Source organism: Mustela nivalis, assembly GCF_964662115.1.
Source record: "Mustela nivalis genome assembly, chromosome: 7".
Taxonomy (NCBI): domain Eukaryota; kingdom Metazoa; phylum Chordata; class Mammalia; order Carnivora; family Mustelidae; genus Mustela; species Mustela nivalis.
In genome coordinates this window covers 89,304,492-89,332,161 of record NC_139026.1, presented here as the reverse complement: position 1 = coordinate 89,332,161, position 27,670 = coordinate 89,304,492, and the positions used below count along the sequence as shown (strand labels likewise).

At 42.0% G+C, this 27,670-nt stretch overlaps 1 protein-coding gene across 6 annotated transcripts in view; it reads right to left on the bottom strand.

Annotated features, from left to right (window-relative positions):
- Positions 1 to 27,670, bottom strand: part of SCN8A (sodium voltage-gated channel alpha subunit 8) — a 181,270-nt gene that overhangs the window by 99,068 nt on the left and 54,532 nt on the right. For all 6 annotated transcript variants that reach the window (XM_082741346.1, XM_082741347.1, XM_082741349.1 and 3 more), the window contains exon 2: positions 22,880 to 23,209. In XM_082741346.1, coding sequence (XP_082597472.1) covers positions 22,880 to 23,155 — 276 coding nt within the window. In that variant the 5' untranslated portion in view covers positions 23,156 to 23,209. The remainder of the gene's footprint in view (positions 1 to 22,879; positions 23,210 to 27,670) is intronic.

Sequence of the window (27,670 nt, the reverse complement as noted above, 5' to 3'; positions counted from 1 at the left end):
GGGAAAGAGTAGCGTAGCCTTCAATCATTGGTGCTGGGAAAACTGGACAACCACATCCAAAAGAATGAATATGGACCTCTATCTCATACCTTATACAAAAATTAACTCAAAATGGATCAAAGATCTAAATGTAAGAGCTAAAATGATAAAACACTTTGACAAAAAACATAAGCGTAAATCTTCACATCTTTGGATTTGGCAGTGGTGTCATACTTGTGACACCTAAAGCACAAACAACCAAATTAAAAAGAGATAAATTAGACTTCATCAAAATTCAAAATTTTGTGCAACAAATGACACTATCAAGAAAGTTAAGAGAACCCCACAGAATGGGAAAAATATTTGCAAATTGTGAATCTAAGAATGGTCTAGCTGCCAGACTAGAAAAGCATTCTCAGAACTCAACAGTAAAAAGACAAATAATTCAATTTTAAAGTAGACATTTCTACAAAGCAGCCAGACAAATTAGTGGCACATGAAAAGATGTCCAACATCATTTGTAATTAAGGAAATGCAAATAAAACCACAATGAGACAGTACTTCACACCTACCAGGATGATCGTAATGGAAAAAAAAAAAAAAAAAAAAAAGAACATGGAAAAGAACAAGTGCTGGCAATGATGTAGAGAAGCTGGAACACTCACATATTACTGGCAGATGTAAAATGGTGCAGCCAGTTTGGAAAACAGTTTGGCAGTTCTTCAAAAGTTAAGCACAGAGTCACCATATGACCCAGCAATTCCACTCCCAGGTATGTACATACCCAGGAGAACTGAAAACAGGTATTCACACAAAAACTCATACACAAAGGTTTATTAAAGCATTATTCAAAATGGTACAAAAGCAGAAATGACCTGAAATGTCCATTGGTGATGGGTGAATAAACAAAATGTGGTCTATCCATATCATGGGATATTATTCAGTCTTTAAAAGGAATGAGATTCATTTATATGTTACAACACTGATGAACCTTCAAGGCATCATGGTAAGTGAAATAAGACAGATACAAAGGGACCGATATAAAGTTCTACTTCTATGAGGAACCTGGAATAGGCAGATTCATAGAGATGGAAAGTAGAATGGAGTTTACCAAGTGCTGGAGGAGGAGATATGGAAAGACTGTCTGATGCATATAAGTTTCCCTTTGGGAAGATGAAAAAGCTCTGGAAATGGATAATAGTGATGGTTGTACAAGATGATGGATATATTTAGTATCACTGAATTGTACACTTAAAAATGGTTAAAATGATAAATTTTATGTTACATATATTTTGCCACAATAAAAATATAAACATTATTATGTGAAGAGTGCTCAGTAAGGTGTTATTGACAAATTTATAAAAATCAGCTTTATTCCAAGTCAAATAATAGAATTAAGAAAAGTAATAGCCAAAGGTAGTTTTCTAACCCATTTTGAACTTCAAAATGATTGGAGGAACTTTTTGAAAACTAAAAACATCTGGCCCTAGAAAAAAAAGGAAAGAAAGAAAGAAAATGATGGATTATTCATGTCACAACATGGGTGAACCATGAAAATCTTGAAAAGAATTCATACACAAAAGGACTCTATTTACATGAAATGTCCAGAATAGGCAGATCTATGGCGGAAAGTTGGTTAGATGTTGCGTAGGGCTGGATGGGGAAGGGAATGGGGAGTCACTGTTAAGGGGCATCTCTGGGGAGACAAGAATGTTCCAGAATTAGATAGTGGTGACGACTGAACAACATGTGAACAAAACACCAATGAACTGCACACTTTGAAATGGTGAACTAACTTGTGAATGATACCTCAGTAAAAAACAAACACCACAGCAACAGAACAAAAAAATAAACTGTTTAAGAAGTATAAGACAGGGCGCCTGGGTGGCTCAGTGGGTTAAGCCGCTGCCTTCGGCTCAGGTCATGATCCCAGGGTCCTGGGATTGAGTCCCGCATCGGGCTCTCTGCTCAGCAGGGAGCCTGCTTCCTCCTCTCTCTCTCTGCCTGCCTCTCTGCCTACTTGTAATCTCTCTGTGTCAAATAAATAAATAAATAAATCTTTAAAAAAAAAAAAAAAAAAAAGAAGTATAAGACATATAGAAAGGCCTAAAGAACAATACCACCAACATCCATGTACCCATCAGTAGCTGAAGAGACTAAGGCCTTACCAATGTTGCTCCTTCCTTCACGCTCTCCAAACACATCCCTCCTTCCCACAGAGGAAGCATGATTTTGAAACTGGTCTTGAGGTCCCACTTTTTAATGAAATATTCTCAATTACTCTGAGCTCTCCCTTTTCTGAACTCCTATTTATAGTTGGACTTCTTTTGCCTTTCATTCCATTCTAAATCTTTTTATTTAACCCTCCCACTGCCCCAACCAGTTACCCCAAAACTACGTTTTATACTCTCAGAGGGCAGGAGTCAATCTCACATTTCTTCCCACAGTTCCAATAACCCAAACCCATGCCACGCACTTCCAATAAACAGCTGCCAAAAATCCTTTCCTCTCATCGTCTAGTCTTTCCTAATCTGGCAGTCACGCCTTTCTCTCCCAGTAGGAAAGCAGTGTTGGTGTTATGCCATATATATTCTGGAAATGCTCAATTCACCATCCCTAGTGTTCGAGACTGCACTGTGACAATGTTCTTCCTGTTACCAGAGGGTACTGGCTCTGGTGGGACATGCTGAAGGAAAGCCGAATCCTAAAAGCAAGAGGAAGCAGTAGACCTAGGGTTAAGCTGAAGCAGGTCAGAGGCCAGGTCTTCCATACTTTGGTTACCCAAAGAAACAAAGACACCGGGACTTTCCAGAAACTCCCTCTCTGAAGTACTTGTACGCCTCTGGGTTTCTATAGCAACTCCCTCTATGAAAATGCCAAGCCTTTTAAATAACCTCCTCATTCAGCCTCCTAATATTCCCATGAAGTATGGGTAGGGGAGGGATTATTCTCCTGTATGCATTTTACAAAAGCTCAGGAGAGGGACACCACCTAGCAAAGGTCACGCAGCAAAGGTCATGCAGCAAAGAGCAGTATATTATGCCAAGTTTAGAGCCTCTTTACAGCTTCTCCTGTGCCAGATTGAGAGGCTGATTAGTGGCAATGTGGCAGAGAATGAGACTGGTATGGGGGATGGATTCCCTGGTGAATGAGAAATTTGAGCCCCTGGGGCACACGACATAAAAGCCTAAGCAGCAATGAAAGAAGCACTGGCCCATGTCCCAGGATCTAAAAACTACCGGGCCAGGTCTTTACAAAATCACCCACCTGCTTTAGAGGAAGACAGGGAACAGGACTTTTAAAAGTAGCGTACTCTGCACCCTCCATTTCTCTGATCTTTGAGTTTGATCATGGAAAAATCATGGAAAGATGGGTCTAGAGGTCCACTGAGGGTACCTCCTACCGCGGAGTCAGCATCTGCACATGAACAACTATCTGCTAACTGCTTAATGAACAAATGCTTGTGTGTCTGAGTTGAGGGACTAGGAGAAGAGGCAAAAGAAAAAGAAGACATGAAGGAACGGAAACTGTTAGTCTTGGTTGAAGAAAAGCCAGGAGGCAGCTAGGATTCTGAATTAGTAAGTGAGGAGTTGGCAAGGAAAGTAGGGATTTTGGTGAATTTTAAAACTATGGTTTCATAGGTATAAAGGCTTTATTAAGAATATTTTATATGTGGGGCACCGGGGTGGCTCAGTGGGTTAAAGCCTCTGCCTTCAGCTCAGGTCCTGGTCTCAGGGTCCTGGGATCAAGCCCCGCATCGGGTTCTCTGCTCAGCGGGGAGCTTGCTTCCTCCTCTCTCTCTGCCTGCATCTCTGACTACTTGTGATCTCTATTAAATAAATAAATAAAATCTTAAAAAAAACCAAAAAACAATATTTTATGTGGGGCACGTAGTTGGCACCGGTTAAGCAGCTGCCTTTGGCCCAGGGGCCCTTGGATCAAGTCCTGCATCAGGCTCCCTGCTCAATGGGGAGCCTGCTTCTCCCTTTCCCTCTGTTGCTCCCCCTACTTGTGCTCTCTCTCTGTCAAAAAGTAAGTAAATTTTAAAAGAAGGAAAAAAAGGAATGTTTTACGTTTTATGTGTGAAGTAGAAATTTCATAATTAATTTAGGTATTAAATACTGTGCATAAAGTAAAAATAGTTTATCAGCACTCTTTCTAAATACTTCCATCCTAGGTCTTCATCAAGTATAAAAAGAAGATATCTTTTTTCCACTCAAAGAGAAATAAACACATGGTCCACACAAAACCACCTCCAGTGAAGATGAATCCTCCATACTTCTAGTAGCCAGCTGTATTACGATAAAACATACTTTATTGTTAAAATAACTAGTACATATGCTTAATGTATATGCAGTTTTAAACAAATGCATCTTTTAAAAAAAAAAGATTTTAGTTATTTATTTGTGGGTGGGTAGCATGAGAAGGCGGGGAGCAGAGGGAGAAGCAGGCTCCCCACTGGGCAGGGAGCCCAATGCAGGACTCAACTCCAGGACCCCGGGATCATGACCTGAGCCAAATGCAGACGTTTAACAGACTGAGCCACCCAGGTGCCCCCTTTCATAACTGCATCTTTAGCATAAAACAAGGTGGTGTGTAGACTAAGACAAGTATTCGAAGCTTAGGAATCTCCCTTTCAACACTGGCATTTGCAGTGTTCATGTGACAAACAGCCTCATGTATATCAGGAGAGAGCAAATCTCTTTCATAAAGAGCCACACAGTAACCATTGCAGGCTCTGTGGGCTGCACAGTCAACTCAAGCCTGCCACTGTGGGGCAAGGTAACCACAGACAACATATAAACAAGTAAGAGTGTCTGTGTTCCAATAAACTTTATTTATGGACAAGGAAATTGAAGTTTCATGTAATTTTCACACATCACAAAATATTATTCTTCCTTTGACATTTCCGTAGCCATTTAAAAGTGTAAAAACCCTTTGAACCCATGGGCCATACAACAACAAATGGCAGAGATGATCCGACCCACGGGGCACAGCTGGGTGAACCCTGTCACACACTAACACCAGTTCTGGACCTAGGCCCAACTGGCTACATAGGAGTTAATCACAGCAAAGAAGAAGTAAAACTCTCACTCTTTGTGGAAAATACGATACTTTATGTGGAAAACCCAAAAGACTCCACCCAAAAATTGCTAGAACTCGTATAGGAATTCAGTAAAGTGTCAGGATATAAAATTAATGCAAAGAAATCAGTTGCATTTCTATACACCAACAGCAAGACAGAAGAAAGAGAAATTAAGGAGCTGATCCCATTTACAACTGCACCCAAAACAATAAGATACCTAGAAAGAAAACTAACCAAAGAGACAAAGACTCTATACTCAGAAAACTATAAAGTACTCATGAAAGAAATTAAGGAAGACACAAAGAAATGGAAAAACATTCCACACTCATGGACTGGAAGAAAAAATATTGTGAAAATGTCTATGCTACCTAAAGTAATCTACACATTTAACACAATCCCTATCAAAATACCATCAATTTTTTTTCAAAGAAATGGAACAAATAATCCTAAAATTTATATGGAACCAGAAGAGACCCCCTAATAGCCAGAGGAATGTTGAAAAAGAAAACCAAAGTTGTCGGCATCTCAATTCCAGACTTCAAGCTCTATTACAAAGCTGTAATCATCAAGACAGTATGGTATTGGCACAAAAACAGACATATAGATTGAAGGAACAGAATAGAGAGCCCAGTAATGGACTCTCAACTCTAGGGTCCACTAATCTTTGACAAAGCAGGAAAGAATATCCAATGGAAAAAAGACAGTTCTTCAACAAATGGTGTTGGAAAAATTGGACAGCCACATGCAGAAGAATAAAACTGGACCATTTCCTTATACCACACACAAAAATAGACTCAAAAATGGATGAAAGACCTCAATGTGAGACAGGAATCCACCAAAATCCTTGAGGAGAACACAGGCAGCAACCTCTTCGACCTCAGCTGCAGCAACTTCTTCCTAGAAACATCGCCGGAAGCAAGGGCAAAAATGAACTATTGGGACTTTATCAAGATCAAAATCTTCTGCACAACAAAGGAAACAGTCAACAAAACCAAAAGACAACTGACAGAATGGGAGAAGATATTTGCAGAGGACATAACAGATGAAGAGCTAGTATCCAAAATCTATAAAGAACTTATCAAACTCAACACCCAAAGAACAAATAATCCAATGAAGAAATGGGCAGAGGACATGAACAGACATTTCTGCAAAGAAGACATCCAGATGGCCAACAGACACATGAAAAAGTGCTCCACATCACTCAGCATCAGGGAAACACAAATCAAAACCACAGTGAGATACCACCTCACACCAGTCAGAATGGCTAAAATTAACAAGTCAGGAAATGACAGATGTTGGCAAGGATGTGGAGAAAGGGGAACCCTCCTACACTGTTGGTGGGAATGCAAGTTGGTGCAGCCACTCTGGAAAACCGTATGGAAGTTTCTCAAAAAGTTGAAAATAGAGCTACCCTACGACCCTATCACACTACTGGGTATTTACCCTAAAGATACAAGCCTAGTGATCTGACGTGGCATGTGCACCCAAGTGTTTACAGCAGCAATGTCCACAATAGCCAAACTATGGAAAGAACCTCGATGTCCATCAACAAATGAATGGGTAAAGAAGATGTGATACACACACACACACACACACACAATGGAATACTATGCAGCCATCAAAAGAAATGAAATCTTGCCATTTGCAACAACATGGATGGAGCTAGAGGGTATTAAGCTAAGTGAAATAAGTCAATCAGGAAAAGATAGTTACCATATGATCTTTCTAATATAAGGAATTTGAGAAGCAGGGTGGGGGGTCGTAGGGGGCAGGGAGAGAAAAAATGAAACAAAATGGGATTGGGAGGGAGACAAACCATAAGAGACTCTTAATCTCACAAAACAAACTGAGGGGGACGGGGGGGAGGGGGATAGGGAGAGGGTGGTAGGGTTATGGACATTGGGGAGGGTATGTGCTATGATGAGTGCTGTGAAGTGTGTAAGCCTGATGATTCACAGACCTGTACCCCAGGGGCAAATAATACATTATATGTTAATTAAAAAAAAAAAAAAAAAAAGGAAATGCAGATTCACAAGGCCCACCACAGAGGTTTGGGATTCAATAAGCTGCAGAGGAATCTTGCTCACCAGGATCTGGGAACCACCAAGTCATCTTCCAGGTCAATAAAAGGAGGGGTGGCTCCAAAACACCTGTCTTCAAACACTTAGGTTCTCCTGCTTTACTGGCCTCTACCTAGCTGTACAGCTTGGGTGAGTCCCCGCTTCTCTCTGGATCTGATTTTCCTCATCTGTAAAATGATGGCATGCCCAGGCCTTTTCCTGCTCTGAGATCTGTGATTCTGTGACTTGGAGAATATGCAGAAGTATCTAAGAGGAAGTGCAACAAAGCAGCAAGCCATACTTTTGAGGAGAAAGTCTATTATTATTTATTCTTTCACATTACATGTTGGTAGAACTCTCCTGAATTTTGCTCTTTCATGCGATACTCTGTCAAAGCCCAGGGTCAAGAGCTGTGATACTACCCTGAAAACTATACTTATATGTGGGCGGGGGGCAGCACGGAGCAGTCCCAGGGCAACCCCACCTCCACGCCCCATTCTTGGCAGACCAGTGAATAGGAGAGAGAAAACAAATTGAGATGACTGGTGATGGGCTGACTTTAAAAATATATATATTTAGGGACACCTGGGTGGCTCAGTTGGTTGGACGACTGCCTTCGGCTCAGGTCATGATCCCGGAGTTCCAGGATCAAGTCCCGCATAGGGCTCCCAACTCCATAGGGAGTCTGCTTCTCCATCTGACCTTCTCCTCGCTCATGCTCTCTCTCACTGTCTCTCTCTCAAATAAATAAATAAAATCTTTATAAAAAAATTAAAAAAAAATATATATATATATATTTAAAGCATTTTAAGGCCATATGCACAACTAATAAAATCTTAGTAATCATCATTAAACTGCTGATAAGAATCTAGAAAAGGAGTTTAGTTCCTTGTTCAACACTGGATTCTTCAAAGTTCAGGAAGAATCAATGGGAAGGACAGCAAGCTTTGGATTCTTACAAGAATACTTCTTAAGCAATAATCACTTGGTGTCCATGAAGTCCAATAATATTTTACCTAATCTGTCTTAAATTAGATCTTTGCAAAGTAAATGAGTTAAAAGGGAAACTGAAATTGAATTGTGGTTTACTGTCCAAGGGGAAATATCAGTTTATAATAACAGCCACTGAATGCATTTGAGCATAAGGCCCATTAAGAGCAGTGGAATAGCCCTTAACGAGTTATGGCACGGAGTATTAATAAATATGTCATGCCGGCATAAAATGAACCTTCTGAAAAGCACAGGCTTTTCATTTCTAATTAGCAGTGTGGGGCTTGGAGCCCAAGATGGAGGAGCTTTGCCACTGCTAATTCAGAGTAAGATGTATTCTGTTCCAGGTCTACCAAGACGGGGAGGGACGTTGTGCACAGCCAGGGACAAGCACATTCGCACACACACCGAACAAATCCTAGCATACTGCAAATGCAGTCCAGAAATGCATGCTCATACCCAAGTACTATAGTGTGGCCAGGATCATGGCATTTTGTTACCCTCAGCCCACCCTAGGATCAGAGTAATTTTTTTAATCCTACAAAGAGTACAGATTAAAATAATTAAGCGTTCACAAATATGAAAGGATGTTACAGCGAAAAGTACTCAGTGCAGGGGTGGAATATATCACAGACCAGAAAGCCTCTCAGAGAAGGGTGCAGTCCCCAGCCCCTGGTTTACTGTGGGACACACGGCCCAGGAGAGTGGCTCTCCCCTCCACTGAGTTTTCCCTCCCCTGTGAGGTCATCAGCTCCCTCAGGGCAAAGGTAATCTGCAGGTACCCGATGACTTCTGGCTACAATGCACAGCCAGGGGCCCAGGGATTGCACCGATCTACAACAGGGCAGCTGGGAACCAATGTCCTTTGAGTCTAGCTAGCTACAGCTGTTACTGACACTGACATATGACTACCTCTCCAGGTATGCTTCCTGGATCTTAACTGTTTCAATCTCTAGAGAGGACTGACCCTCTCGTTTTTAGCTGAATTCTCTAGCCTTAAGTTCTTGTCTGCCTCAACCTTATATATATACCTTCTTTTCCCAGACCTATGTATCTCTTCTGAACCAGGCAACTGGCCAATTGGACTTGTAATAGTTCTTAGCTCCTTCCTGCCTAACTATAAATTGTGAGTTCTGGTGACTACTACTGGGGCAAATCATCTCTGCCTCTTGTTTCAGAGTGTGCGTGCACAGGCTTCCACCCAATAATGATGTGAGAACAGCTGACGTGAGGGCAGCTACAGAGACAGCAGCAGCAGCCCACAGTCCACTTACCAACAGCAATCTGGCGCTCACTCCCAAGGAACTAGCCATAAAGCCAACGGAGCAGGCAACAAATCAAGGTCCCTTCAAAGTTCCCCTCTTTAGTAAAGCAAAATCTAATGTCAAATCTACTTTGGACTAGGAAGCTGTTGGGAAATAAATGACCTGTGCTGTTGAAATAACTCCACCATGCTGAAAAGGGCCCAGACACCTTTCTTAATGTGCATCTGCTTAGTGGGTCCCTCGGGTGAAATCACGATTATAGTCCCATGTGCTTCTGGAAAGGCTCCAGAACTGGCCTGAATTTCTTCAGTACATGTGTCCTGGTACTAAGCTGCCTTTTTAAGAATACTGATCTAAAGCAGGACATGAAATATGGACAATTTTTTTTCCTTTAGGCTATGTTTGCATTTGAACTATGAATATTTTATTTTATTTAAAAAAATTTTTTGAAGATTTTATTTATTTGACAGAAACACAGAGAGAGAGGGAACACAAGCAGAGGGACTGGGAGAGGAAGAAGCTTCCTGCCGAGCAGGGAGCCCAATGTGGGGCTTGATCCCAGCACTCTGAGATCATGACCTGAGCCAAAGACAGAGGCTTAATGACCAAGCCACCCAGACACCCCTTTATTTTAATTTTAATTTTTTTAAGTAGGCTCCACAAACATGGGACTTGAACTCATAACCCTGAGATCAAGACCTGAGCCGAGATCAAGAGTTGGACGCTTATTCGCCTGAGCCACCCAAGTAGCTCAAACTAAGAATATTTAGAGCCATCATCCTCCAACTGTCTATTCCACTACACTGAGGATGGAGCAAGAGAGACCTCTAAATCCCATGTTTATGTTTTTATTGCTTTTGGTCATTGACAATTGTACCTGTGAGCCTATCTGAGGAATAATAATGAACATTAAGTACTTACTCTGCAGCAGGCAGCCTACTAGGGTGCCCATGTAGTATCTATCTCACAGCAACCACTCCGTGAAGTAGGAAGGTACTATAATACAGATTATTAAATCGAGGTAGAAAATCAGGTAGCTTTCCCAAGACCACAAAATTATTTATTAAGTGGCAAAACTTAGAATTGAACAGAGGTGGTCCAACTCCAAAGCCTATGCTCTTAATCATCATAAGACAACTTAAAAAAAGCTTCAAAAAAATCGAACTCCTCTCTTTACAGACAAGAAACCAAGCACAGACACCTCTGCTCACACTGACACCACTGGGCTGAGAATTCCTAGGGCCCAGTTCTCCTGGCGTCTGGTCCTGAATGCTTTTACCACACCTGGTCGCTGGTCCAATCTTGAGGCAATGAAAGAATCTCTCTTACTTAATACCTGTAATTCTGGCAAGAGGAAAACCTCTGCATAGGCCTCAGAGATCCTAGCAGCTGGTTATGGTTACAGTCTTTTTCCCAAGTTAAGCCGGATGAAGGTAATGCTTCTGATTTGGTTTGATCTTGTAACCTCATGCCCTCCAACCCAGATCTGGAGCAGCTGACATGCTTCCTGCCCACACCCTTGTCACAGGAAGCCAACCCCAGCAGAAGAGTAGCGCTGGGCACCTGCTTCAGCACAGAGCCAGCAGGATGCTGCTCCCTAGAGGCCAGGCAGCTCTGAACCTCCTCCTCAGCCCCTCTTCCTCACCGCCCTTCAGTGTGAATTTGCCTTTGATCTCCTTCCCCTTTGCCCTCTTAGGATACACAGACTGCAGCTGCTCTAGGGGAAAGCAAAACACATGTTCATTATGTAAAGCATGTTAGCCCTTCTAGTCTCTCTATTCATATTCCAGGAGAGTCTATATCCTTGCTCTCCTCTCTCTTAGCAGCAGTGTGGTTTCCATGGAGGCTCAGAGGCCACAAAGACTTGGATTTAAGACACAGCTCCAGTGCTTAGTAGTGTCATGATCTTTGTCCACTTGTTTGGGTTGTTAAGACGCAGTTTTCTTACTGATAAAATAGGGATAATGACTAATAGTACCTACTTGACCAGGTTCTGAGATTTAATGAAGAGTCACCAAAAGTCCTCACTACCGTGCCTAGAACAGAACAAACCCCCAAAGGACGTGGTGAGGCTGCTGCGCGGCGGTCACACAGACCACAGCTGCTCCTGCCCTCTCGCTGCCAACATGGGGTGGCCACAGGGAGACCCCGAGGGCTACCGTTCACGTTAGTTAGTACTCACACACTTGGCACAAGTCAGTAGGATAAGCCAGACCAAGTATCCAGTCACTAGGAGACACCCTTATGGCTGCACTGGCTCAAGACGGGCCCCAGATCTTATGTCAGACCTGAGAACTCTGAAAGTGGGAGAAAATAAACACGGCTTAGTATGCATACCCTGGGATCCAACCTGACCCCCTACATTAGGCTCCTGTCTTGGCAAACCACACTCCATGCTCTTGTCAAAACTACACTCACTGCTGGAAACAGTTCAGGCCTTCCCATGCCTCTCTGCCTTTGCATGCACCAGTCTTTCTACCTGAATTATTCTTTCTTCTCCTTTCCAACAGTTGAATTTTTTAACCATATTTTAATACTTTAAGGTCCAGCTCAACTATCACCTCCTCTCTGCAGGTGCCCCATTCAACTCTCTCGAACAGAATTATCCTTCCTTCCTGTGTGTCTCCACTTAGCACTTAATTCAATTAGAGCAGTTAACGTAGTGTTGTCATTTTCGTGTACACGTCTGTATCTCTCATTGGACTCTGAGATCTCTAAGGGCAAGGCTATGGTTTCCAGCTGCTATTTCTCAGCTTAGCAAGCAGAGTGCATAATACGATGGCCATCTGGTACAAGGTGGAGAATTCCAACACGCATACTGAATATGTGAATTAATCTCAGACAGGAGGAATTGACCATACAACTATACAACTAACCTAGAACTATATGCAACTTGCCACTAGGTGTCTAATTGACCTTTTCCACCCTTTAGCTCATCCACCCATAAGAATGATTTGCTGTAGTTTGAAAAGTCATCTCAACTTTTCTGTGTCTCAGGTCCCATGCTAAAGATACAGCCTGAAACAAATACATTAAAAAATGAAACAAAAAACCCAAAACACCATACCCTAACTTCATATTGAAGCCGTGTAGAATGCTAGAAAATTATCTAAAAGTGATAGAAGAAAACAAAACAAAAAATCAGTCTGCAGCATACGCTACAGAGACAGCATGGTATGGCAGAAAGACCATGAATATTAAATCACACATCGCTGTGCCTGGAACCTGACTCTACCACACACTCGCTCAGGGAATCTGAGCAATTAAGATTTCTGAGCCACAATATTTTCTTACTTATAAAAATATGCAACTTTCTACTGACAACTCCCTAATATTGGTAACCCTTAAGGACTGCAGCAAATTGGGGAGTCAATAATGATATCTAGAATTTGGGTGGTGTCAACCACGAAAGTAGCAGATGAAAGAAGGAGGTCTGAGGGGAGAAATGAGTTCAATGTTGAGCGCACTGAGTTGACTGGAAACGCAGTTAGAGAGGCCTGGCAAGGTACAGGCTGGAGAGACAGATTCAAGAGGACTGAGAATGGGTGATATCACCCAGGGAGAGTGTGCCAAATGGGAGAAACGTGGGTACGGAACCTGGGAGAACACCAGCACTTAAGGGAGAGCTGCTGGAAATGGAAGAGAAATAAAGATATAAGGAGCACTACACCAAGGAGAGAAGAGCTGCAAGAATTAGGGAGTAATCAACAGTATCAAATCCAGCGGAGAAGTCTGGTGGGTTAAGAAGTAAAACAGTATCTGATAAATTTGGCAATTTGATGTCACAGAGGATCTTATCTTGAGAATGTCAGTGGAGAGGTAAGGATGCAGAGTTAGGCTGCAAGGATGGGGAAGAGGGTCGAAGGCAGGTTGTCCTGATGAGTGAAGGCTACTCTTTACCAGTCTGAACGACAGTAGAAGAGAGGTTAGGCTAGCTGGTGATGTGAGCTCAAGTGAGAGCTCATAGAATGGTAGAGGCTTTGGGAGTGCTTATAGGCTGAGGGGAAGGAAACAGGATGAGAAGGGAAAGACTGACAGACCAGAAAAGTGAGAGGAAAACTGAGAGAGTGAGGTTCTGGAGAAGGTTGGGAGGCATGGGTGGGGTCAAAGGCACAGGGAGAGGGACTGGTCTTGAACAGTAGACAGGGGACCTCATCTGCTAAAACTGGAGAGATTTTTTTATTCAAACTTGCTCCCACAGGCAAAACTTTGTAACCTCAACAAAGTGTCTCGAATATTCCTAGAGTCAATACTCTACTGACCAGAGTCTGTATCAAAAGGTCTACTGCTAGATTCAGAGTTGGCAGAAATGGTCATATAATGGGGCAATCCTAATCTTGAACTGTGTCAGACAGGGTTAATTAAATGTAAAGAACAATATGTAAAGTACTGACAACTCACATGAATTTGTAAACAATTAGAGAAGTATTCCTCTTTATAATGATGCCATAGGCTTGTTATCTATGACTAAGAAAGGATTTAAAATATGGTTAATTACTATCAGCAGATGATCAATATCATTGTGGTCTTGAGAGGTCCTCCACTATTTCCAATGGCCATTATTAACTAACCCATTCAAAGGTCAATTTTTGTTAAAATAAAAATATTTCACAATCCTGTAGAAGCCATCAGAGACTAACTAAACAATCAGAGACCTAAAACTGTCAATCAGTATGGCTGAGGTGGTCAGCTCATTCTAGCTCATTCAATCTCACACACATTCTAGAATTCAGGTGAAGGTGTCTCTTCTACACGAACATGGCTCAGAGCTTTGGAACTGCAACTTTGTACTTGTGCAAGGAGTTGGGAAGACTGAGGGATTTTTCTGGAGCAAATGCTGGGTTCATCTGCAGGTGGCCCTGTGACTCACACTGATGCTGAAAGGTACTGGACTCCTGCCTCTGCAGAAATCAAAGACTGGCAAAGTCTCTCAACAGAGTGATGATTCTGGTTTTTAAGTAACTCAGAATATCTGCATTATGGGTCCTTTTAAATATTATACTTGAGTGCTTGCTAAAGGCCTATTTAAGACACTGAGTACTTAGACAGCATGTAGCCTTTGATTCTTCTGTATTCTCCGCGTTGTCTCTTACCAAGGTATAGCACCGCAACCTCTCAAGTACCTGGGCCATATTATCTTTAATGCTCATGCCATTATCTGTAATGATTTATTTCTTTACTTGTTTATTATCTGCCCCCCCAACGAAAACTAAGTTCTAAGAATAGCAGAAAAGGCTTGTCTGGTTTGTTCCCGAGGGCATGGAACAGAGCCTGGGCATACAGAAAACGCTCAATAACAATTTAATCAAATTTTCAAATGAATGACTGAATGCTCGACTCTGTCCTTAACCTTCCACAATCAATCACACAATCCTATCAGTTTATCTCCGTAACAGCTCTTGACTTCATCGACTGCCCTTACTTTTCACTTCCACTATCATAATTTGGACCCTCATCCCCTCATAGCTGGTCTCTGTCCCTCTGGTCCATCCTACAGACCACATTCACATCCCTAAAGCACTGCTTCAATCACATATCTGTACTCCCCAACCCCTCCAGCAGTTCTCTGCTGTTTATCGAGTAAAGACCAAACTTGATTGTCCTATACCGAGTCCTTTGTGATCCTGCTCCAGCCCTCCCTCCCAGGCCTCATTTACTAAGACTCCTCACTCATTTCCCCACATTCCACGCAAACCAGACTACTCAGCATTTTCTTCCATTGTCCAACACCCTTGTCCCTGAGCCTTTGCTTGCATTGTTCTTTCTGCCTAGAATGTTTCAGTCGATCCCTCTTTTCTAAATTCTGAAGCCTGATTCAAAGACTACTCTTACTATGAATTATGTAAGGCCCTTTCTGGGGCTCCATTGTCAAATATTGTCTCATACTATGCACTGCCATGTTATAAGCTACTTAAGGATAAAGAGCGGACTTTATTAATCTTTGTTTCTCCAAAAGAACTGAATAGATCCCCTGCCCCATAGTGCCTCACATACAGGAAGCACTCAAGATGTATTTTTGTTGAATAAATGGGTCATGTTTTATATGAGGCAGACCAATTTGGTGTATATTCCAATGTCCATTTCTCTCATTTCCTTTACAAGTCAGTTAATACAGAGCGGGTAAAACAACTCACACAGCCCAGAAGGAAGCAAAACACTTAATAAAAGTAGACACGACAGGACAACTTATAATATTCAGGAAATAACATCCTTCGTATAATACACACATGATACCAATAAACGAAGAAGAGATTCAAGCACTAGGTGGAGGCTATTAACCCATGGCTTTTGGTAGTCTTTTCCAATTCTAATTTTCTACAAGAGGAGAGATAAGACTGGTAGCACTTAACAACAGCCGTTCAGCCCTCTGAAAATATCTAAAAGGTCAGGAAAAGTATTTACTGATCTACTTCCTCAGTCCCTCAAGGAAACTAATTCTCTGGGAAAGGAAAAGATATACTGGGAATCAGTCTCTTTTCCCTCCAGAGTTCAATTCATTTTGGTCAATGGGAAAATTTTTATTAGAAAAAATATCATAGTGTCACCTTCCATGTTCAAAGCACCCAGAAAAGTATATAGCGTTTCCACATGCATTATCTCCTAAGATTAATTTAATCAACAGACATGGATTGAGGGCTCACTGTAGGGTAGGCACTGCGCCAGCTGATGACCACACAAGAGGATGAACAATGAACAGAAAAATATACGGCAGGTGTTGCTAAGCTACGGAGAAAAATGAAGTGGGGCTAGAGCAATAGGCTGCTTTGTTTTACATAGGCTAGTGAGGAAATGATCTTCCCAACAACCTGGCAAAATAGGTGGGATATTAGCTATTAGCATAATCTTAATTTCCTCCATTAGGGAAACTGACAGCCTGAATGGTTAAGTAACATGCTCAAGATTGCTTGCAGTAGATGGGAACAGGATCAGAAACCAGATTTCCCAACACTTGGTCTATTGCTAAGGTTTTAATGCTCAACTAAATTCCTTCCCCTCTAGAGAATGATGCTTGGAGAGTAGAAAAGCACCTCATACATGCACATCCTTAACCCATCACCTGCTTGCCTCCCACTAGCACACAAACATTTGCCTCACTTTGATTTAGAGGATAAAATAAAAGAAACACTATTTTAAAAAATATTATTGCAAAATGGCTTTTTGTAAAAATAAAGTTTTGAAATATGTAGATTTTATTTAGAACAAAAAGGAGCATCCAGGCTTATCGTGCAAAAGAAGGAAATGCAACACCTCTCATTAGCAATACTTCAAATCACACCTAACGAACATAAACTCTCCTTTAACAGTCTGTCTCTGCTCTGCACACCTGTTGAAGAGTGTGTGAAAACAGATTCATCAAGGATTTTCTCCCAGGAATGCATGGGACTGCGTGCATGCATGCGTGTGTGTGTGTGTGTGTGTGCACGTGTGCATGTGTGTAAGGAAAAAAGTAAAAACATTGCTGGGAACAGGATGTCCTGCTATAGCTAACGTGAATTAAATCTAAAAACCACTTCTTAGTAAAAGTTGGGCTGCAAATCTTAATGTATCATAGAAATCCAGAAGGAGAAGGGATTAGGTCTGGTGTAGAGAATCAAGTCAGGCTCTAAGAAAGAAGAGGCCCTAGGGTCTGGATGAATGGTGGAGTGTCCAAAGGTGAAGTTAAAGGACAGTACATTCTAAGAGGAGGAATTGGAGTCCAGGAGGCAGGGGACACTCGGGAAACAGGAAAGCAGGTTGCCATAGCTGAAATATGCTACGTGATAGACATATGTGTGAAATAGAATTAGAAGGATATAGATAAAGGTCCGACTCTTATCTTGCATATATTATAGGTGAGGAAATTGAAGCCCAGAGGAATTTGAGTGATTTGGTCAAGGGCAAACAAGGAGCAAAGGAAGAACTAAAACGGAAGTGTTTATATTGCCAGTTAGGTGCTCTTTTCACTATCACATTCTGTCAGTAGGCTGGGGGACTGGGACAGGTGGGAAATCATGCTCCCATCAAAAGTAAAAATATGGGGGCGCCTGGGTGGCTCAGTCAGTTAAGTGTCCGAGTCCTGATTCCAATTCAGGCATGATCAAGATTCAGCTGCCCTTGTCCCTCTCCCTATGCCCCTGCCTCTTCTTCTCTAAAAAGAAAAAAAAAAAAAGAGAGAGAGAGAGAAGTAAAAGTATGTAGGGAGGTTAAGTAAACTGCCTTCAGATTACATGTCCAGCTGAAGAGTTGCAGGAGTACTGACACTGAGCCCAAGTCTCTGGAATGGCTTCTCCCATGCTGCTTGACAACTCAGCTCCTTCACTTCCAAAGATAAAATACTGGAGCTAATACAGACACCATTCTTTCCTTTAGAAGTCCTGTGCTTCTTAGGACCCATCCTTAAAAGAGTTATTAAACCATAGAGATTATCAGGAATGTGAATGAAAAAGCAGGTTCTTCTTCCTATCTCTAAATTTGCCTGCCTAGCTTCAGAAGAACTGAGCCAGTGAAGCTGAGAATCGATTAATAAAGTATTAGGAGCGTCTGGGTGGTTCAGTGGGTTAAAGCCTCTGCCTCATGCCTCAGGTCATGATCCCAGGGTCCTGGGATGGAGCCCTGCATCGGGCTCTCTGCTCAGCAGGGAGCTTGCTTTTCTCTCTCTGCCTGCCTCTCTGCCTACTTGTGATCTCTGTCAAATAAATAAATAAATAATAAAAATAAAATATTATAAAAGTGGAGAACCAGAAATGTAACAAACTTGAGTTAGGAGGCATGGGTTTGAGCCCTGGCTCCACCACGAACACTGCTGTTGGTTTTTTGGGGGTGGGGAGTAGAGGGGGAAGAAGGGCTATACATTTTTTTAAAACATTTTATTTATTTATTTGTCAGAGAGAGAAAGAGCACAAGCTGGGGAGGGGCAGAGTGAGAGGGAGAAGCAGACTTCCAGCTGGGCAGGGAGTCTGATGTAGGACTTGATCCCAGGGCCCTGAGATCATGACCTGAGCCTATGGCAGATGCTCCATGGACTGAGCCACCCAGGCACCCCTAATGGTGGCTTTTGACAAGTACTTCCCCTCATTAAATTTATAAAAGGAGGAAGTTGAATTACCTGATGTCTAAGGATATAATATTCTAATTTTCTATGATTCTACGTAGATTCCAATTTGCAGGAAAAGAGAAATGAAGACGTGAAAGTAAACTGAACTTTCGAAAACCACATGTAACTTCTTAATGCAATAGGCACATGCTCTATTTAAAGGCACATCAGTCCATCCCATAATTGAGATTTTTGTTTATAAGACTTTCTTATAAGAGGATATACCCATGGAACAAAATGGACACATAGATCAATCACCAATTTAAGAAGTGGGAAAAGAAGTACGAGCCAACTCTGAAGGCCTTTTCAAGCTAATCCATAGACTTTCCTGCTGCACTACTTAAGATAGTTATCAGGAATATATGTGGCCATTTGAAATTGGACAAGTTATTATTGAGAACTGGAGAGACAGAAAGACACTCCTTCAAGTAATAGAAAGTCCTTGATTTGCTTTATTAAAAAAGCTGAGGGGCACCTGGGTGGCTCAGTCATTAAGCGTCTGCCTTCAGCTCGGGTCATGATCCTGGGGTCCTGGGGTCCTGGGATCAAGCCCCACATCAGGCTCCCTGCCTGGCGGGAAGCCTGCTTCTCCCTCTCCCACTCCCCCTGCTTGTGTTCCCTTCTCACTGTGTCTCTCTCTGTCAAATATATAAATAAAATCTTTAAAAACAACAACAAAAAAAAGCTTAGAAGGGGGAGAAGTGAGTTGAGAATTTACACGGATAAAATGTAAGATTTCCTAGCTTCAGAGAAGGGAAAAGAAATAACAAAATTAAGACTTCAATGGGCTTATGAAAAGAGCAGAAAGAAAAACCAAGAACAAAGGTATTCAGAAGAGTTCAAGTTCCTTAGAATACTTATTTGTTTTTGCCAAAAAAAAAAATGTATATGTATATTTATACATATAAATAAACTCTTGAAGACCCTCCTAACAGTGGTTACCTGTTCAGGGAGGCAGGAAGTGAGCAGATGAGGGAGAGCTGTAAAGGGGAGACTTTTCACTGAGTATCTTCAATTGAGTGTTTAACCATGTAGGTACATGACTTATTTTTATTTAACATAAGTAAGTAAGTAAATAAACATCCCCTAAATTCAATTATTTGCAAGAAACAATTGAAATACAAGAAAGCCAAAGAAAGGAGACATTAGAACAAAGTACCAAGAGACAAAGAAAATGTAGCACTGGGAGGACGGAGGAAATCCAAAGAGAGGATAACCTAGACTGTTTTTTGAGGACCTGTTGGGAGTGAAATGCAACATGGACAGACTGCCGCAAGGACCTCAAGAAGTTTATGACAGCTCAAACCAGTCCCAGCTGGCACAAGAGTATCTTGAAATGACGACACACAGGTTTATGTCCCTGTGTCCCGGGAGAGTGTGAAATCCACAGTGAAATAAAACCAGAACTGTACTAATAGGGAAGGAGTTTTCTTTCACCCTCTACAATAGAGGGAAGGAAATGAGAAACCAGTTTCAGTGAGAGCCATAAAAATGACTAATTCTGTAGAAAATGAGACCTATAAGGAAAAGATAAAGAAATCCACTTGTATCATTTAGCAAAGAAATTCTATTTTGCAAGAATTATTTAAGGCAGTCCCCACGAAAAACAAACGCAAGGAAATGTCCCCTTAAAGTCATTTCTACTCTCAATATTTTTTGATTTGTGGGTTAATTCCCAGTGTGCTTCCTTATAGAGGAGACCTTGCTAATTTGGCCTAGAGAAAGGCCTAGTTAGTAAGAAGTATTAGTAATGCCAGTGAAGATTTGCAGATAAACTTGAGCAAGCCTAATATTAATCAACTAAAAAAATCCCTTGCTTTAGGGTGCTTCACTGGCTTAGTGGGTGAAGCATGTGATTCTTGATTTTGGGGTTGTAAGTTTGAGCCCCATGTTGGGTGCTGAGATTACTTAAAAATAAAATCTTTAAAAAAATCCCTTGATTAACAGCATAATTAATACTTCTCAAGTGCTACTAATGTTCTTTCTTGTCATGAGTGTTAGTGTGTCTGCTTTATAATAACCATTAATCTATGCATTTATGTTTTATGAATTTTTCGCATGGCGGTATGTTTCACAATAAAAAAAAAATTAGAAAAAAAAAATACAATTAAAGTTCTCCTTTCTGCAAACTATTTACTCTTATGATGAGGCCAAACGCTAAAGTCAGCCCGTCTATCATGAAGAGCCAGTCGGTAATGGAGCTCCATCAACATCTATCCTATGCAAGGGATGATACCTATCAGGGCCAGAGACCTACCCTGTCTGAAGACTCACTCCGGTTCCAGGGCCACTGACACCTGGGGTATTGGAGGAGAGAAGGGGCTATCTATGGGGCAGCAACCAGGGGAAAAGGCATGCAAAAGAAAACTGGCTCTGACAACCAACAGCTCTATGTATTCTTCCTACATTAGGTCAGGTTTAAGAAAGGGAGACTTAATTTGCATTTGAGTTAGAAAAATAAACAGTTCAAATAAAACCAAAGAGGTTTTAGCTACCTGAAAGGTCAGGGTCCAAGGGGTTTTACTTACCTTCTTATTGCTGTAAGAGTTTCTGAAAAAGTTATACCATTGGCCAATTCACCTAAAGAGGCACAACTTAAGCCCTGTGATTTTTCACTGCTTTGTACCTCTTCTAAGATCATGGATATAAGGGTAGGAAAGAACAAGGAAACATTTCTAAAAATATTTCAGAATTTTACAATGAATGAAATTTTTGTCTAAAAATAGCCGAAGATTCCATGTTCCCTCATTCACTAATCCAGAATGTTACAGCCTACCCCATCCCTCCCCCATCTACCCCACTTGGCAAAGGCCCAGATTACAAAGTCGGATTTGAAAAAAGGGAAGAAAAAATGAGGAAATTAATGAAAGTTTATGAAAACTACTCAGTTCCAAAACTTGATGTGTGAAAAAGTCCTTAAAAATTCTGTCCAACTTCTCAGTTCTAGATGAGAAAATTTAGGCCCAGAGAGGTAGCATAGCTTGCTAACGGACATAAACTAGTTTTGATAAGTTTTTTTCTTTATTTACAACTTTCTTTTCCTATAATCTATTTGTGGTAGCTTGAACAATACACATACAACAAAAGAGAAATACAGATAATAAACGTGGTGAATTATGGTAGAGTCAGGAGTTTTTACTTCTGGTCTACTGTTATTTCTATCTTATTATGCTTGTTTCTGAAACTTTCTGCATTTCTCAGTGGAAGATAAAGATTACTCTTGCTACTTTGTTTTCTATTATGGTGCTGTCCTGAGCTGCAACAGAAGTGAGTGAAGGACTATTTCGTGTAGACAACGTCTTAACTATTTTTACCATCATGAACCAAAAATGACTCCACAATTATAGCGAGGTCAAGAGAGCTACTGGTCTCATCTTACTTCTGTCCCATTATTAAGCCAAGAAACTAAAATTTCTTCCAAATTATAAGACTGAAGGACAAGTTAGGGGAAGTTTATGAGGCAGTTTTGTTAATAAAGACAGTTCAGGTAAGCTCCGTATTTATGAATATGTAATTACACAAAGCCTTTTCTCCCCTCACCTATCAATCTAATTCTTTAAATGACATTTATCAAATGAGGGATCCCTAAAATGGTATCTGATGTCATTCCTCAGTATGCAATGGCTCGTTAGTTGGCTGGTGGATTAACTAGGGGGCTTTGCTTCTCCACCTGTTGCCTTGTTTCAAAAGATAATCATGAGAAAGAAACCCACAGTTTGGTCAAATATTTGTTAAGGGAGCCTGAAATTCTTGGCCAAATGAAGACTAGTGTTTATTTGTTTATTCACTTTGCTTCTTACTGGTAGGAATAACAGAATGGACTCTAATGTAAGAATGAGTGGTGGCTCAACCCAGACAACTGAGTAACAAGGCCAAACACCGGCTCTCTTCACTGGCCCAGTCTGGTTCACCTTATTCTGCTCCTATCTCCAACAGCTATGATCCAATGTCACCACGGGACAGAGGAAGTTTGGACAGAGTACACATCCCTAATTTCCTTTATAGGAACAATAGGCTTTGCTGATATTGTAATAGTTACAGCATCTTTATAGTTAAAGATAGAATTTGGAATGTGTGTGGGAGAAATTCTACCTGGCTATATCATCTTTCACTATGCCGGCTTTTTTGGACTCTATTAAACAATCCCACTGTTCTCTTTTGTTTTGTTTTAATGTTTTCATCTTCTTCTGATCTGGCCTGGAGCCAAACACAGAAGTCTTATTAACAGAGTTGAGCAGTGTTAAGACCCACGAATGACCCTGAGCAGCAATTAAACTGAAAAAAAATAAACCCCGTTAACCAGAACTGAAACAAAAGGTTAGCTACTTATCCAAACTTGGGCAAAAGGACAGCTCTTTCTCCCAGTCTCCCCTAAGCCTGTTAGGACAGGGGGTCTGAAGCTGGGTCGCCGCCTCCTCCAACTCACTTTCTGCGTCAAATAGTACGGGTCAAAGTCCTCCAGGGGAACCGCAACCAGGCCTTGTGGGATGTCCCCATAGATGAAAGGCAGGCTCTTCCCTGCCTCCAGGTCACTGTTTGGCTTGGGCTTGCTGTCCTCATCGTCTTCGCGATGGCTGCCCTCGGCCTTCGGCGGTTTCTTGAGCTTGCTCTCCGCAATGCGCCTCTCGATGTTTGCCAGTGACTCGGGGGTGAAAGGCTTGAAACTGTCAGGGCCTGGTGGTGCGAGCAGCCGTGCTGCCATCTTCTCATCCTGCAGCAGCTTCGTTAGTTGTGCTGCGGCCGGGACAGGTCAGCTCTGGAAGAAACGGCAACACAGACATCAGTAATCAATCGCTGCTCTGAAAAGAGGCCAGACCAAACCATCTCACTCCCGACCTTTATTCACAACGTCCGCAACACACAGCTTCTTCCATGACTCGGTTATTTTTCTCTCTAGAAAATCTGTGGCGTGAGCAGGCTAGGTGAGGCTCATAACTGCCCCTCCGGGACTGGCTAGCCAGGAAGATCCCAAGATGGGAGTTTCCTGAGCTGCTAGTTTTTCTTCTTGACTTAGATGCCACTCACTGTTTGCACCCGCATATGACTACAGAGTTACATTCCATTCCCTTGTGGAACTCCTATTCTAATAAGGCATATTTAATATTACCCAGGGGCACATGTTAGCTTGGGGAGCCTTATATGCTCAAGGCACCTTCCTTTCCTGGTACTCTAGTCCCTAAAGAAATACTCTTCCTTCCAAATACAACGCAAGGGCAAACTGTCACTCTTTTCCAATGTCAGTTTCTGAAAACACTAAACCCTTCAAAACTTTAAGGTTTGCACAAAATGTAGATCAAAGAGCTGCCATCTACTTTGGCTCTTCCATTTCAAGTTATTTTTCGATTCATCAAGATGTGTAAAACCCATCTGGTATGAGAGTCCAGAAGTACCTCTTCGATGACTGAGATCCTGCCAGGGACAACTGGGGGTGGGGCGGGGGAACCAAAGGGCAGAGGACGCTCGGAGAACTTCTGAACACAGCACTGCAGCGCCTGCCGCAGGGCAAAGGAGGGCAGAAAGGCCTGTGTGCGGCCCAGATGGGCTCAAACAAGGAAGGACACAGGTGAGGAGAGAACAACAAACCAAACGTCCCTTCTAAAAGGAAAAATGAGGGGCCCCTGGGTGGCTCAGTGGGTTAAAGCCTCTGCCCTTGGCTCAGGTCATGATCCCAGGGTCCTGGGATCAAGCCCCAAAATTGGGCTCTCTGCTCAGTGAAGGGCCTGCTTCCTCCTCTCTCTCTCTCCGCCTGCCTCTCAGCCTATGTGTGATCTTTGTCTGTCAAATAAATAAATAAATAAATAAAATCTTTTTTAAAAATGAAAAATAAAAAATTAAAAGGAAAAATGTGGTAGGGCTGTACTAGGCCCCATGATCTCTAAGCATGGGATTTGAAAAGCGCATTTGCATGTTTAAACAGAGTCCTGGGTTATTTAAAACACACCTTAGAGGCACTGGGGTGGCTCAGTAGGTTTAGAGTCCAACTCTTGACTTCAGCTCAAATCAGGATCTCAGGGTCCTGAGATTGAGCCCCACCCCATTGGGCTCAACACGGAGTCTGCTTGAGATTCTCTTTCTCCCTCTCTTCCTCTGCCTCTCCCCAGGCTCACACACACACATACACTCTCTCTCTCTTTCTGAATGAATGAATGAATAAATAAATAAATAAATAAAATCTTTAAACCAAACCATGCCAAACACACCTTGAAATAGAGGAATTCCTAACATCAAAAACAAACAGTGTTTATTGTCTATCACAAAAGCACCTGAGCAGGGGAGTCTTACCAGGAAAGCTTCAAGACTTTACCAGCATTTCATCTGGTGCTCATGGTGCTGCTTTTGCCGTTCTGTGAGCTCCACAAAGACAATCTGGGAAATTTTTTTAAAAGGCTAAAGATTGTTCTTTCCCTCCTACTTAGCCCTCAGGGTCCACTTCAAGGCAAGTATCTATAAAACTCAAGGCTCCTCAAGAGAACAGTAGTAGAGTTAACTCTAAATAATTTGAGAGTGAAATACCCAAGGGCTCCTTTCATAAACACACCCGCAGAGATCCCAGATTTCTCTAGTGGTGGTGATTGAAAAGTGTTGCAAAGGCAGTGTGTAGTGTCTCTATGTGGGCTGGTCAGCTCACTCCCTCACCGTGTGGGGCTAATGAGGCCAGAACCACAAGTCTTCCCCCACAAAGACCAGAGAGCTCCATGCTGCACCAGAAAAAAACCCCAATGTTCCCCAGACCATAGGGTCCAAGAAATCATTTTCATGTATGAAGCACAGAATTTCTGAAAATCAAGGGATTTTACAGACACAGTCCATTTCTTCTTTTAGATTAGGAAACTTGGGGTCCTAAGAGATTGGACAATTTGCCCAAGGTCACAGGGCCAGGATAAAAACCACAGCCAAAGTGCTTTTGACTCTCCATCTCATACTTCTTTTATTGTGACCAGTGCCAGTCACCCACCCTCCTGTCCTGCTCTAACCCCCAGTACTCCCAGCAGGAACAATCTGGATCATCAGGTAAATCACAGGGAAATGCCAATGGTTTTGCTGATCTAAGACTTTATTCACAACGTCTTCCTCAAGCTAGAAATCCTTTTCTCTCATTCCTTTCCTCCTCTGTATCCCTGAATTATCTCCAGTAAATGCCCACTCTTCTACACCACCTTCCCACCAGCTGCAGCCTTTCCCTCTTGTGAACTCCTATAAGCTTTACCAGGATCTTAGCTGATACTTATCCACCACTTACTATGTTTCAGGCACTGGTCCAAGCACCTTGCTTCTATTAACTCACTTAATCTCCAGGACAACAGATGAGGTAGGTATCATTATTCTTCCCTTTTCAGAGATGAGGAAACAGATACCTAATACAGCCTACTCAAAGTTACACAGCTAGAAAATGACAAACCAGGATTCAAAACAACCTATTTGCACTTGTTGTGTCTTTTGGTCATGGTCGAATTGCACCCTGTAAGTTCCCAGAGGGCAAGAGTGGTGCCTTGAACTCCTTCTGCATCCCTTTCACAAATGATAGGATTATGCCTGAAACCCATAATTTCTTCAAATACCTGGGACCTCTTGGTTCTCACAGTCACACTCATTCTCGAACCTGGGTCATCCTCAGTTGCTATCTAGAGGACAAAGAATACTGCAAGAGTTGCTGCCACATGGAAGCAACCCAAATGTCCATCGGAAGGTGAATGGATATAAAAGCGAAAATAAATGTGAATAAAATGTAAAAGAGAAAAAAAGAAAGAAAGATGAATGGATAAAGTTTGTGGTATGTGTGCATGCACAAACACACACACACACACACACACACACAGGAATATTACTCAGCCATAAAAAAGAATGACATCTTGTGTGCCTGGGTGGCTCAGAGGGTTAAAGCCTCTGCCTTCGGCTCAGGTCATGATCCTGGGGTCCTGGGGTCGAGCTCCACAATGGGCTCTCTGCTTACCAGGGAGCCTGCTTCCTCCTCTCTCTCTGCCTTCCTCTCTGCCTGCTTGTGATCTCTGTCAAATAAATGGATGAAATCTTAAAAAAAAAAAAAAAAAAAAAACACGACATCTTGCCATTTGCAACCACACAGAGAGACCTAGAAGGCTTAATGTTAAGTGAGGTAAGTCAGACAGAAAAAGACAAAAACCATATGATTTCACTTATATGTAGACTCTAAAACAAACAAACAGCAGAAATAGACCATAAACACAGAAAACAAACTGATGACAGAAAACAAACTGATGGTTGGCAAGGCGGGGCAGCACTGGGGTGATGGGCAAAGTAGATGACAGGGAGGGGGAGATACAGGCTTCCAGTTGTGGAAAGAATACATCACAGGAATGAAAGGCACAGCACAGGGAATATGGTCAATGGTACAGTCATAGAGTTCATGGTGACAGATGTTAGCTACACTCATGGTGAGCATAGATTAGACTTGTCCAGTCACTATGCTATACACCTGAAACTAATGTAACATTGTGTGTCAGCTACACTCCCAACTGAAAAAACGAATATACTGCAAGAGGAAGAGACTGGAGATGCTGACAATGCCTGGGTCTGACTGGACACCCCAGCATTCTTCATAGGTCAAGCTGTCCAAGGCTAAGTTCTCCGCCTTTGCTTCCAGATCCTGTTTCCTCCTGCCCTCCCCAGGACCATGGTCCCTCAATGATCCCAGCTTTCCCTCACATTCCCAATCTTTACTTTTCCTTTCCTGTTTCTTCATCTTTTCCCTTTATATATCCCACCCCACTCTCTCTCCATGTGGCTTAAGATTCCCATTCTATTCCACATTGTCCTGGTCCTATCCACAACTACAGTCTTTTCTTCTCTAAGGGCTGGTCCTCAGCAATCTTTCTGTCACCCTCTTTCTTTCAGGGAGCTCATCTACTCAGCATAATCTGTCCTTGGGTGATTTTCGGATTTTGTTCACCAGCCCTAATTGTTCTCCTGAGTCTCAAAACTGGCTGTCACCACTTCAAAATTAAACATGTAAAACCACTCATCTCTATACTTCCCAAACTGATTCTTTCTCCTGGATTTCTCAATTCTGTTATTAGAGCCATCATTTTTCCAGCCATCTAGCAATGACTCTCAGTCATCTTTGCCCTGTCATTCTTTGCTGTGCTTGCCCAACCAGTGACGAGCCTTACTGACCCTTCTTTCTTCTGAGTTTCCTCTTTCAACAGTATCACCTGCATTCTGGTCCTGCTAGAACAGCCTT